The 14,996-nt window shown below is 38.0% G+C and overlaps 1 protein-coding gene across 1 annotated transcript in view; it reads right to left on the bottom strand.

Annotated features, from left to right (window-relative positions):
* The window catches only part of PPME1 (protein phosphatase methylesterase 1), a 90,395-nt gene that overhangs the window by 38,238 nt on the left and 37,161 nt on the right, over nucleotides 1-14,996 (bottom strand). The window contains exons 3-5 of the mRNA XM_055091499.1: nucleotides 14,737-14,828; nucleotides 4,560-4,617; nucleotides 4,053-4,104 (exon numbers count right to left, since the gene is read on the bottom strand). Of these exons, the coding sequence (XP_054947474.1) occupies nucleotides 4,053-4,104; nucleotides 4,560-4,617; nucleotides 14,737-14,828 (202 nt within the window). The remainder of the gene's footprint in view (nucleotides 1-4,052; nucleotides 4,105-4,559; nucleotides 4,618-14,736; nucleotides 14,829-14,996) is intronic.

Genomic DNA, 14,996 nt, shown 5'->3' on the forward strand with positions numbered 1-14,996 from the left:
AGTGGCTGTATCAATTTACATTCCCACCAACAGTGCAAGAGGGTTCCCTTTTCTCCACACCCTCTCCAGCATTTATTGTTTGTAGATTTTTTGATGATGGCCATTCTGACTGGTGTGAGGTGATACCTCATTGTAGTTTTGATTTGCATTTCTCTAATGATGAGTGATATTGAGCATCCTTTCATGTGTTTGTTGGTCCCTTCTAGCTTTATTGAAGTATAACTGGTATATTAAAAATGGTGCATAATTGGGACTTCCCTGGTAGTGCAGTGGTTAAGAATCCGCCTGCCAATGCAGGGGACACAAGTTTGAGCCCTGGTCCGGGAAGATCCCACATGCCGCGGAGCAGCTAAGCCCGTGTGCCACAACTACTGAGCTTGCCCTCTAGAGTCTGCAAGCCACAACTACTGAGCCCGTGTGCACAACTATTGAAGCCCACGCACCTAGAGCCAGCTCTGCAACAAGAGAAGCCACTGCAATAAGAAGCACTCGCACCACAACGAAGAGTAGCCCCCGCTCACTGCAACTAGAGAAAGCAGCAACGAAGACCCAACGCAGCCAAAAATAAATAAATAAATAAATTTATTTAAAAGAAAAAAAACAACTATCGGTTATGGAAAACATTCTGGGGACAACTGGGAAAAACTAAATATGGACTATTACCTGATATTAGAGAATTACTGTTGGGAATTCCCTGGTGGGCCAGTGGTTAGGACTCGGTGTTTTCACTGCAGTGGCCCAGGTTCAATCCTTGGTCGGGGAACTAAGATCCCCTTAGCCTTAATGATGGATATCTAGGAAAATGTCTTTAATTTTGAGATACATGCCGAAGTACTTATGGTGTGAAGTAGAATAACGTCTGCAACTTACTTTAAAATTATTCAGCCAAAATAAGAATAACTCAGAAATTTAGAGATAAACCAAATATGGCAAAATGTTAATGGGTATATGACTGATCACTGTATGACCCTTTCAGCTTCTCTGTTTACTGGAGTTTTTTCATTTAAAAAATTGGAGGAAAAATGCTACCTCAGTGTCACCATGAAATAAAAGGCTCATTTCCAGAGAATCTTAAAACTGGGATATATTCCACTTATATGAGGTAGTCAAATCCAAAGAGACAGAAAGCAGAATGGTGGTTGCCAGGGGTTGGGAAAAGGGGAGAATGTGAAGAACAGGGAATAAGTTTTTAATGGGTACAGTTTTAGTTTCACAAGATGAAGAGTTCTAAAGATGGATGGTAGTAATGGTAGTGGCTGTATCAGTTTACATTCCCACCAACAGTGCAAGAGGGTTCCCTTTTCTCCACACCCTCTCCAGCATTTATTGTTTGTAGATTTTTTGATGATGGCCATTCTGACTGGTGTGAGGTGATACCTCATTGTAGTTTTGATTTGCATTTCTCTAATGATGAGTGATATTGAGCATCCTTTCATGTGTTTGTTGGTCCCTTCTAGCTTTATTGAAGTATAACTGGTATATTAAAAATGGTGCATAATTGGGACTTCCCTGGTAGTGCAGTGGTTAAGAATCCGCCTGCCAATGCAGGGGACACAAGTTTGAGCCCTGGTCCGGGAAGATCCCACATGCCGCGGAGCAGCTAAGCCCGTGTGCCACAACTACTGAGCTTGCCCTCTAGAGTCTGCAAGCCACAACTACTGAGCCCGTGTGCACAACTATTGAAGCCCACGCACCTAGAGCCAGCTCTGCAACAAGAGAAGCCACTGCAATAAGAAGCACTCGCACCACAACGAAGAGTAGCCCCCGCTCACTGCAACTAGAGAAAGCAGCAACGAAGACCCAAAGCAGCCAAAAATAAATAAATAAAATAAATAAATTAAAAAAAAAAAAACATTAGGCATTATGTTGTACAGCAGATCTCTGGAACCACCCCCAATATTTTTGTTGCAAAGTGCCACTGGTGAGATACCTCCCTGTGAACAGCTTCTCCTGCACCCTAAAGGGCAGATTTCTGACAAGTTCTGCCATGTAACATAATATCCAAGTGACTTCTCTGACTTCAGTAAGCCACCATTGTGCCTCCTCCAACAAGGTCTAGATCTCAACCTCTTCCACTCAGGTTCCATCTCAGTCTGAGGTGAAATATGAAGTGGCTGCTTCTTGACATCTGCTATTCCTAGTCTTTACTTCTCTCTGTTTTTCAAGTTTTTTTTCCAGCTTTCTGAGATATAACTGATAAGTAAAATTGTAATATATTTAAAGTATATGATGTGATGATTTGACATACATATGCACTGTGACATGATTCCTACAATCAAGTTAATTAACCCTATATTCTTTACTTCTTACTAGCCAATTCCTTATTACTCCAATCCCATTACAGTTAACAAATCCTTATATTAAACTTTCCTTGCTTAAATTACTGTGTGGTTTCTCTCTCCTGATTGTCCCAGACTGATACATTATTAGGCAATGTTTCCTTAAGGTCATCAATTAATTCTTTAATTTCTTCTTGAATGTCAGTCAAGCCATCATCACCCCTGTCTGGCTGCCGGGCCACTTAGATGATGTATTTCACTTTTTTGTCAACAGTCAAGAAACGCTTTAAAAATTATTCACAATCTTTCTATAGGTATCACTAACAAGCTTGATTATTTTGGGCTTTATTGTTCTCACATTACAAAGGAACAATTGAGGGAGCAGATTCTTGGCTCTCTTTTCATGGTTTCTCAGGCACATGTTTATTGAGTGGAATGGTCCTCCCACAGTGTTGTCTCTCTCTCTCTGCCAAGCACTATGGTTGAATGATCACAATTCTGTTCTATTAACTGTGTGACCTCATGCAGTTATTCAACCCATCTGAGCCAGTTTTCTCATTGGTAAAAAAGTGGTAATATTTACACTACAGACTAATTAAAATAATTAATTTATTCTTAACAAATGTTTAATTTACACTTAATGAAGCACATAAATAGCACCTACTATACAATATATAAATAACACCTACTATAACAATACAATTATGGTCACATGACTTTGGGTTCTGAAGGAAAAATAGTTTATTCATGTATTTAAAGCTGCTAAAGTAAAAAGGGACAAGATATTTTTGGTGCCAAAAATACACTTGAGGGGGCTTCCCTGGTGGCGCAGTGGTTGAGAGTCCGCCTGCCAATGCAGGGGACACGGGTTCGTGCCCCGGTCCGGGAGGATCCCACGTGCCGCGGAGCGGCTGGGCCCGTGAGCCATGGCCGCTGAGCCTGCGCGTCCGGAGCCTGTGCTCCGCAACGGGAGAGGCCGCAGCAGTGAGAGGCCCGCGTACCGCAAAAAAGAAGAAAATACACTTGAGAGAGCATGCATTAAGCACATGAGAGAGTACGTATTAAAAGCAGGGTAGTTGGAAAAATCCTGTTTACAATATAGAATAGTGGTCTCCAAACACCAGTCATGGGACTGGCTGCATCAGATTCCTTTATAGAAATTTATCAAAATCTAAATGCCCAGACCCACTGGTAGAAGCACTAATTCAGTAGGTCTGTACTAATTCAGTAGGTCATCTGTACTTTAATCACTTCTCAGATGATTCTGATGAGTGGCCAGGTCTGAGAGCCACTGTATGTGCTATACTCATCTTTTACTTTGAGGCCCAGGGTATAATCAGTTATTCTTTAATACCGTGTTTTTGTCTTACTATAACGCTTGACAAAGAATGTGGGCAGGATATCTTAAGAACGTCTTACAGAGCCTTTTGTATACAACTACTTTTCAAGCATGGGTCCCCAGTAGATATTCAGATTCTATTCAACTCTGTCAACAGAAGAAAACTTCAAAAGCCAACACAAACTAAACTGTGCCTTGAAGAATTTTCAAGTGCTTTAAGTGACCATCACATTGAATATACCAAGGAAGATGGAGGTTTCTTTCAATACGAAATAGTAAAGAAACACCAGATATAGAGGAAAGAGAAAAGAAATAAAATTTTCTCTGTATTATTTGTTGTTCAACAATCTCACCAGGAGAGCAATAAAGATATACTATTATTTATAACAGTAATGGAAGCCAGGTGATTGTATAAACAGTATTAGATTACTTACTTTGCCATGGTTTCTGCAGACAGGTCTTCAGAATTCTTGACTTTTGTTTCACCTAAAAAGAAAATATTTTAAAAATAAAATTCCCATGAAGATAAATCATAAAAGCAAGAATATTTGCTTTCAAAAAATCTCACCTTGGGATAATGAAATGGGAATTTTATAATGGTATATGATGGGCATAGCAAGGATTTTCTGTTAGACATATCTTTATAGTTGGCCATTTGAAGAAGGATAATTACAGTAGCAAAGATCTTTCCACATTCCTCATACATCACCAGCATCAGAATTTGGTTACGTTAGTGGACATTTTCTTAGCTAAACAACAATAAAAATATATATATATGTGTGTGTGTATAAAAATATTTATGAAAACTGAAAGCTAGGACTTCCCTCCAAATGCACAAATGGAACAGCCCAGGCCACAATGAAATCTGTAATACTTAACACTATTCAAAGGGCTTGGCAAATATATCATTGAGTCAGTGACTAATTAAGAACTTCACTCACCATGACCTCGAAGATCCAAAGCCACAATCCTACATTGAACCCTACTAATGATTGCTGCCTAGGAAGAAGAGGAAAAGGAAAAGTATTCAGATACATCTGGGTTAGCAAATCTTTCCCCATTACCAACGATAACTTTGTCAGATGAACTGCCATCAGAATTCAAGGATCTCAAGAGAATCAAGAGACTTTCCACCTTAAAGCAAAATTTTAAAGATAATGATTCTCTGCTTTTTGTGTGCATATTCTGGTTATATCCCAACTTCAAAATATGGCTTTCTCCACCTAAATCACTCTTTAAAATGTAACTCTTCCTAGCTTTTCATAAAACAGAATAAGCACCTTTATACAATGACCCTCTGAGCTCTGCTATTACTTATGATTTTCATCCATACTCACTGGTTATCTTTTCCCTAATCTGGAAGGGAAATTCTCTAGATAAGGACCATGAGTCAGTTTATATCTAGGCTCAGGATATCACACAAATGTGACACTCAGATCATGAAATAACCTTGAAAGCAGCACAAATCATGAAATCTACCAAACATTCACTTAAGACAGAGCAGGAGTACACATAAGTTTGTACCAGTTAAACAAAAATATATTGAAAAAGAAATCAAAATATCATGAAGTATAATTTCAGAGGTTTAAACAAACCTGAAATAATTGAGGATCTTCTTCCTCAAATGAACTAGTTTCTTTGACAATAATATATAACAATTAGTGTTAGTAAATGTCATCAACACTTTTTTAACTTTTAAGAATAAGATAGGAAAACTATGTAGGCTAACTCTTACATTTTATGAATGAGGAAACTGAAGTCAAGAGAAAGGAACTTATTTGCTCAGGGTCATGCAACTAGTAGCAAAATTAAGACCAGAATCAAGGTAAGTTACTAACGTAACAGTCAATGTATACCATAAAACAAATCAGAGCTCTTAAATCACATTTTCCCCTCATTTTATTTTTAACTGATTAAACAAATTTTGAATATATTCACATTATAAAAATGTTGAAAATTTAGAAAATTAATAAGAGAGGAGAAAAAACTCCTCTGATTTGCCATCCATATGTCATCTCTGGATATTTCCTATGATCACTTTACCCAGCTCTGTCAAAATATTATTGATTTATAACATATGTAAGTTTAAGGTGTTCAGTGGGGTAATTTGATATATGTGTATATGCAAAATGGTTACCACAATAATCTCCAACCCCTTACATAATTACCATTTGTGTGTGGGGGGGGGACACAACATTTCAGATCTACTCTCTTAACAACTTTCAAGTATTAATACTGTATAATTAATTACAGTCACCATCCTGTACATTAGATCCCCAGAACTCATTCATCTTATAGCTGGAAGTTTGTACCCTTCCACCGACATCTCCCCATTTCCCCCACCTCCCAGCCCTTGACAACCACCATTCTAATCTCTATTTCATGAATTCAGCGTTTTTAGATTCCACATATACATTTTAGATTCCACAATAACATTATTTGTCTTTCTCTATCTTATTTCACCTAGCATAATGCCCTCAATGTCCTCCATGCTATTGTAAAAGGCAGGATTCCCTTTTTCATGGCTGAACATTCTTGTGTGTGTGTGTGTGTGTATGTGTGTGTGTGTGTGTGACATTTTCTTTATCCATTCATCCACTGATTGATGCTTAGGTTGTTTCCATGTTGTGGTTATTGCAAATGACATTGCTGTGAACATGGAGATGCAGGTATCTCTTCAAGATCATTTTTTCATTTCCTGCGGATATACAGAAGTGGAATTGCTGGATCTTACGGGAGTTCTATTTTTAATTTTTTGAAAAAACTCCATACTGTTTTCCATAGTTTGGCTATACCAATTTACATTCCCATCAACAATGCAGAAGGGTTCCTTTTTCTCTACAGGCTCATCAACACTTGTTTCTTGCCTTTTTAATAGCCATTTTAATAGGTGTGAGGTGATATTGTGGTTTTGATTTTCATTTTCCTGATGATTAGTGATAGTGACCATCTTTTCATGCACCTGGTGGCCATTTGTATGTCTTCTTTGGAAAAATGTCTATTCAAGTCTTTTATCCACTTTTAAATTGGATTGGGTTTTTTTTCCTACTGAATTGTATGAGTCCCTTATATATTTTGGATATTAATCCCTTATCAGATAAATGGTCTGCAAATATTTTCTCCCGTTCTGTAGAATGCATTTTTATTTTGCTGACTTTTTTTTTTTTTTTCTGTGCAGAAGCTTTTTAGTTTGATGTAGTCCCAACTTGTTTATTATTGCTTTTGTTGCTTGCACTTTTGGTGCCATATCCAAAAATCACTGCCACAGGGCTTTCTCCTTGTTTTCTTTCAGTAGTTTTATAGGTTCAGGTCTTACATTTAAGTCTTTAATCCATTTCAAGGTAATTTTTGTGAGTGATGTAAGATAGGGGTTTAATTTCATTCTTCTGCATGGAGTTATTCAGTTTTCCCAACACCATTTATTTTAGAGATTATCTTTTCCTCATTGAGTCTTCTTGGATCCCTTGTCAATTATTAGTTGATTGTATATGTGTGGTTTTATTCCTGAGGTTTCAAATCTGTTCCATTGGCCTATGTTTATATTTTCATGCCAGTACAATATTATTTTGACTACTATAACTTTGTAATAAAGGTTGAAATCAGGAATTGTGTTGTCTCTAGCTTTGTTCTTTCTCAGGATTGCTTTGGCTACCTGGGGTCTTTTGTTGTTCCACAGAAATTTTAGGATTGTTTTTTCTATTTCTGTGAAAAATGTCATTGGAATTTTGAAAGGGATTGCATTGAAGCTGTAGATGGCTTTGGGTAGTACAGACATTTTTTTTTTTTTTTTTGCGGTACATGGGCCTCTCACTGTTTTGGCCTTTCCCGTTGCGGAGCACAGGCTCCGGACGCGCAGGCTCAGTGGCCATGGCTCACGGGCCCAGCCGCTCCGCGGCATGTGGGATCCTCCCGGACCGGGGCACGAACCCATGTCCTCTGCATCGGCAGGCGGACTCTCAACCACCGCGCCACCAGGGAAGCCCAGTACAGACATTTTAACAATATTAATTCTCATGATCCATGAACATGGGCTATCTTTCTATTCGTTTGTGTCTTCTTCAATTTCTTTCATCAATGTCTTATAATTTTCAATGTACAGGTCTTTCACCTCCTTGGTTAAATTTATTCCTAAGCATTTTATTTTTTGATGCTATTGTAAATGGGATTGTTTTCTTTATTTCTTTTCCAGATAATTCATTGTTAGTGTATTTAATCATATTTTTAAAATCACCTAGAAAATCAAGTCTGTTTCTACTTCCATTACTCTAACTAATGAATATCTTTAAAGAGAACAAAGGACTAAAATTCTAATATACTTTGCTATTTGCTCCTGAAAGCTAATTTACAGGAGTTATTTAATGCATTATGGTGGTACTAAAGCTTTCAATGGCAAAAACAAATCTGTATTTTGGAAATAAAATTAAGTGGCAAAGACAGTGTCAAATTTGCCTGATTGCTCTACTTAAAAAAAAAAAAGGTAAAACTAGGTCCACAAAACAGCAACGAAATATTCATGTGAAGGCAGTAAATGTCAATTCCAATTTTAACTTGAAAGCAAGAATTCAAAATCTTATGTGCCTGTCAGAAAACACTGACAAAAATATTAAAAACAGATTTTTCACTCACTTATTTAACAAATCTAAAGTACATCTGCTAAAAGTCTGGCACCAATTGAGTAATGGGGTTACAGCATGAAAAAGACAGTCAATGTTCCTGCTCCCATGACGTTTACATTCTAGTTTGGTGGAGCAAGACTAGTAATCAGTAAATGAGCAAAGTAAATTCAGAAAATAATACATTTTATAGATAATGAAAAATTGTGAGAGCATGTCTATGGCGGGTAGCCACTCTAGATCTCGCTTCAAATAGTACAACTTTGCCACTTCTGGAATGGTTGTGTAAAAAGCAGCTATTTAAGAACTAGACTTATCCAACCATTTTCTCAATAGAAGTTGTGTTGTTAGTAATAACAGCAACAACAGTAGCATGTAATTTTTATTAAATCTTACTATGTACACACAGGCACCAATCTAATCGCTTCAAATGAATTATCTTTCTCCTCACAACTCTTTTATTTACATACAATTTTCATCATGTTACAAGTGAGAACATTTTACAGAGAGGTTTGGTAACTTGCCCAGGGTCAAACAGCTACTAAGTGGTGAGGCCAAAATTAAAATCCAGCCTGATTCCAGGTGGTTCACAACCCTGGCTGCATAACAGAATCACCTAAGGAGCTTCAGGAAATACTGCTACCCAGGTACTAACCCACCAGAAATTCTGATTTAAGTGATCTGGGTAGGGGTCCAGGATATCAATGCATTTTAGAGTTCCCCAAGTGATTCTAATGTACAAAGTTTAGCCTAGCTCTAGACTAGAGAATAAGAGTCAAGACTGGAAGTTAGATTTGGGTATTCTGTATCACTTTATTATCTCCCTAAATTATCTCCCTGAGAAGTAGGCTGGGAAAATATTAGCCCAAATTTTGTTGCTGACAAAACAGGTTCTGAGAGGTATTGGTGAAGGTGTGGAGAAATAGGTATCCTCACAGACACATAAAATCCTCAAACTTTATAATGTTGGCTAATCTGATAAGTGAAAAGTGGTATTCTTTTATTTTAGTTTGTATTTTACTCATTAATAGTAAGGTAGAGATATGGGGATATATGTATATGTATAACTGATTCACTTTGTTATAAAGCAGAAACTAACACAGCATAGTAAAGCAATTATACTCCAATAAAAACGTTAAAAAAAACAGTAAGGTAGACCCATTTTTATAAGTTTATCAGTTATTTATATTTCCTCTTCTGTGAACTACCACTTCATATCTCTTGCTCATTTTTCTACCGGATTATCTTTCTTACTGCTTTTTGGGAGGTTTTTTTTTTTAATGTTTATTTATTTGGCTGTGTGGGGTCTTTGTTGCGGCGCACAGGCTCTTCACTGCGATGCACGGGCTTCTCTCTAGTTGTGGCACGCAGGCTCTAGAGAGCGCAGGCTCAGGAGTTGCAGCGTGCGGGCTCTCTAGTTGTGGCACACGGGCTCCAGAGCGCATGGGCACAGTAGTTGCAGCATGTGGGCTGCAGAGCACATGGGCTCGCGGGCTCTCTAGTTGTGGCACGCGAGCTCTAGAGCGCACAGGCTTAGTTGCCCCACAGCGTGTGGGATCTTAGTTCCCCAACCAGGGATCAAACCCGTGTCCCCTGCATTGGAAAGCGGATTCTTAACCACTGGACCACCAGGGAAGTCCCAGGAGTTTTTTTTTAATATAATGAAACTGTTAATCCTTTGTCTGTTATTCATATTGCACGTATTTCAAATACTTTTTACCTAGCACATAGCTTGTGTTTTAATTTTAAGATATCTTGTCTAGGAGTTTTTCATTTTGGTAAAGTTGAACTTATCAACCTTTCTTTTATGGCTTTTTCTTCTTCTGGCTGCTCCAAGGTCATATATGAATGTTCTTACAGTTTGTTTTTTAAATTCAGTAGTTTAATCCATTTGGGTTTTTTAATATTAACTTATTTTTAAACATGGGCCTACTTCTTGATTCTTTCTGCCAATAACCATACTATTGATAGAGTTTTAGAATATGTTCTGATATATGAGAGGGCAAGTCCCTTCCCTCTTGCTCTTTTTCAAAATTATCTCAGCTATCATTGGGCATTTATTCTGTGTGAATTTTAGAGTCTCATGAAAAATCCCATTGAGATTTAGGGGAGTTAGTCAGATTCATATAGGAACATGATTTATTTCTCTATTCAGGTTTTCCTTTATATTTTTCTATATTGTTTCCTCCATAAATATCTTATAAGTTAAAAAAAATAAGACTTATTCCCAGTTATTGTATAGTTTTGTCACTTTTATGGCTAGAATAATTTTTCCTCTTATATTTCCAAATCTAGTAAGTGCTAATATTTAGGAAAAGTAGATTTTTTTATATTTACTTTGTAAACTATGGCTTCACTAGTAGTTTGCCAGTTGATTTTCTTTGGTTTTCTAGAGAGACAGTATTTACAAGTAATGACAGTTCTCACTCTTTTCAAAACTTTAAAACTCATTTTTCCTTCTTGTTTTATTGTTTGGCTAGAAGCTCCAGTATACTGTTGAAAATAGCACCCCTATCTTGTCTCTGACTTTTAAAGTGTCTGTTTTACCACTAGGTATATTTATGTAATTTTCTGGTATATAAACTTAATAAAGTTAAGAAAGTTTTTCATCTATTCCTAATTGCCAAGAGTTTTCAACATACTGGGTGTTGTACTTAATCAAGTCCTTTTTTCATATCAAATGAGGCGAGAGATTACACTGCTAGATTTTCTAATGCTGGACCATTCTCACATTCCTGGGATAAAACCTAGTTGGTCAATGTATTACTATTTTACTACACTACTGGAGTCGATCTGCTGTTATTTTATTCAGGATTTTGCATCTATTTTATAACCGAAATTGGCTCACAGTTTTCTTGCAGTCTTTGCCTGGTTTTGGTATTAGACTGATGCTACCTTCACAAATGAATTGGGTAACTTAAAACAGTACTACTCTAAGTAGTATTTTTACGTGGTGAAAAATTTTAATTAAACTTTCTCCTTTGGAGAAGAAACTAACATTCCATAAGGTATCAAATATTGAGAATTAAGTAATAAAAGAGACAGCCTTTTAACTAGTCTTGCTGTCTCCATTTGTGTCTCCTGCCCAACCCATCATCTATACTAGCATCCTGATTATTCTAAAGCTCTTCAAAGACTTCCCATTGCCTAAAACAGCAATACTCAATTACACAAGTAGGTAGATGTGTATCATAATGCTCAGTTTCCCAGAACTTTACAATCTCCGTGTGTTTGCAATTGTTTCAAGCAAATCAGACTTTCGATACCCCTTCTCTAATTCTGACATGCCTAAAATACGTTTACGGACAGGAGAAGTTTTGTGTTTAAAAACAGCTCCCTCTATTACCCTGAACTAAAGGACAGAGGTGCAATTCCCTAGCCAGGCATACAAGGCCCTCCCATAATTTTGTTCCTGTGATCTCTCTAGTCACCTCTTTCCCTGCTCCCTACCCTTATACTTTATACTCGAACTACTTATAACTTCCAAAACATACTTCACTGTTACACTCTTCACTGCCTTTGTACTACTCATCTCTCCTTGAAATGCCTCTCTACTAATCTAACTTCTATTCAGTCTTTAAAGCCCAGATGTCCCTTCTCTAATGAAACTTTCTTTAATCTCCCCCCTCAACCATCATCAGAGTTAATAATTCCCTCCTCTATAACTTTTGTATCTTGTATATAGATGCTATAAACTCATCTAACAACTGAGTGCTTTTTTAAAAAAATATTTATTTATTTGGCTGTGTCGGGTCTTAGTTGTGGCACACTGGCTTCAGAGTGCGTGGGCTTAGTTGCCCTGTGGCACATGGGATCTTAGTTCCCTGACCAGGGATCTAACCTGCAACCCCTGCATTGGAAGGTGGATTCTTAACCACTGGACCACCAGGGCAGTCCTGACAACTGAGTGCTTGAGTCAAGCACTTTATCAAGAACCTCACATCTTTTGTTCATTCTCATAACCACTCTATTAACTAGGTAGTATTATATCCATTTTATAAATTAAGAAACTAAAGCATGATAGATTAAGTTGTGTTGAGATTCAAATCCCAGTCTGTCTGAGATAAAAGCTTCTTAAAATTTTTGCTGTATTATCTATATATATGTGTTATCTCCATTTTTCCTATTTTCCCCATTAGACTTAAAACATCATATAAAAACAAGAGGATACATTTAATTCTCCAATGTATCTATAGCACCTAGCATAATGCCTGGCACAAAGTAGCGGTTTAAGTATTTGCTGATTGGCTGATCTTATTAAAGAGTGAACTCTCATTTCTCTGTTCTTGGTAACCCAGCACAAAACCTGAAGTACGGAATACATTCATAAATATTTGCTAACATGAACTGAATTAACTGGGAAAAGAAACAGGAATCAGCAGATACTACAGATTCAATTCTTTTTTTTTTTTTTTTTTTTTTTTTTTTTTTGCGGTACGCAAGCCTCTCACTGTTTTGGCCTTTCCCGTTGCGGAGCACAGGCTCCGGACGCGCAGGCTCAGTGACCATGGCTCACAGGCCCAGCCGCTCCGCGGCAGCGGCATGTGAGATCTTCCCGGGCCGGGGCACGAACCCGCGTCCCCGGCATCGGCAAGCGGATTCTCAACCACTGCGCCACCAGGGAAGCCCCTACAGATTCAATTCTTGGCTTCAATCAGTTCATACTTGGTTGGTCCCAGGTCCTTCAGAGGTACCAAAACTGAAAAGGACTGACGGCTGATTTTCACTACTTTTTTTTTTTTTTTTTTTTTTTTTGTGGTATGCGGGCCTCCCCCTGCCGCGGCCTCTCCCGTCGCGGAGCACAGGCTCCGGACGCGCAGGCCCAGCGGCCATGGCCCACGGGCCCAGCCGCTCCGCGGCATGCGGGATCCTCCCAGACCGGGGCGCGAACCCTGTTCCCCTGCATCGGCAGGCGGACGCGCAACCACTGCGCCACCAGGGAAGCCCCTTCACTACTTTTTAAATGTTTACTATTGATACTATAGTTGCTACATTAGGAACAGGCACATGTTGCTGTTACTTGTTCACTCAAAAAACACTCCTTGAGTATACAGTATGTTCCCAGAATAAATAAACCCTGGTCTTTGCCTCCAAAAAAACTCACAATCTAGTTGAGGGATGTAAATGACTAAAGCCATGCTACTAAGGACTTGAAATGTGGCTGTCCAAACTGAGATGTGTTATAAGTATAAAATACACACTGGATTTCAAAGACAGTATAAAAAATAATGTGAAATATCTCATAAGTAATTTTTATATTGATTATCTGCTGAAATTATAATATTTGGGGTACAATGGGTAAAATAAAATATATATTAAAAATTATTTCACATGTTTCTTTTTACTTATTTAATGTCCCTACTAGGAAATTTAAAATTACATGTGTGGCTCACATTATATTTCTACCGGATTACACAGGTCTAGAGACATGAAAGAGTCTAGCACTTACCGGCAAATCATACAACTACATTCCACAGTAAGAGAAAGGAAGTAGCAAACAAGACAAGGGCCAAATCATTCAATAATTTAATAATGGTTAAGTAAGTGCCTATGTGTCAAGAACTGTTTCAGGAATTTGGGAAACAAAAGAAGTAAGACATCATCCCTGTTCTCAAGGAATTCATGGTCTAATAGAAGACACGAGAAGGCACCGTTATACTTAATTCCAATAATCCTGCTTCCAGGAACAAAATGATATATTCAGGGCCCTCAACTCCACAGCTATCTGGCTCCAGGTATATAGTGCTGCATTCCCACTTGCTCCCACTTTCTGTCCTTCAGACTCACTAGTGGTAAGTAGAAGACATATGTATATCTGCTTGATACATACAAGAAGAGATGACAGTTTCATTTTAGATAGGAATGTTGCCAGTATCTTCCTCAACAGTATCTCCCCTTATATATGGGCTACCCTACCGCAGAGTCAAGAATATTGGGAAGATCTACAACTGGAAGTATTCACATAGACACATATTCTGTACTCTAGACCAGGGTATCATCAACCAAATATTACTTCCTAGTAGCTCACTAGTACTATTAAAATATAAACATTATTTAAAAAAGAAGGAACACTTGCCAAATATATATGGGACATTTCGATATGTTAAGTACTATAGCAGGCTCTATTAGGGAGACAAAGGACAGACATTATCTCTATCGAAAGCACCCAAATAGACTGTCTGCTTACCCATTACTTAAATCACTGAGACACAGTCCCCCACTTTGGAGAATTCCATTCCCTTCATCCCAGTGCAATATATATAGAACATTTTATAAACGGAAGAATTCATGTGCTAAAGCTCACTCCAGTTAAAATCCTCTAGTTTAAAGAACACATGATTTTGGCCTACGATGATAAATGTTTGAAATCGACTTACATCCCTAAGCATCTTATATGAAGCTAAGTGAGTGAGCACAGAAGAAAGTTAGGCTAGTCAAATTCATCCCCAAGTAAATAATGATTGTGCTAAATAACATTAACTTCCACTATCAACTGCTTACTTACCGTGAACACAGCCCAAGAAAGGGCAGAATGGCCTCCTCCATGCAGAAGAAGTAGGACTGGACCCTCTGAGCCACTCTTGTAAACTCGAAAAGTGTATGAATAGTTAAAGATAACATATCTAAGCTTTTGTTCACTTAAGTTTTTTTTTTTTTTTTTTTTTTTTTTTTGCGGTACACGGGCCTTCCCCTGTTGTGGCCTCTCCCGTTGCGGGGCACAGGCTCCGGACGCGCAGGCTCAGCGGCCCCGGCTCCCGGGCCCCG

Source organism: Physeter macrocephalus, chromosome 16, assembly GCF_002837175.3.
Source record: "Physeter macrocephalus isolate SW-GA chromosome 16, ASM283717v5, whole genome shotgun sequence".
NCBI classification, from domain to species: domain Eukaryota; kingdom Metazoa; phylum Chordata; class Mammalia; order Artiodactyla; family Physeteridae; genus Physeter; species Physeter macrocephalus.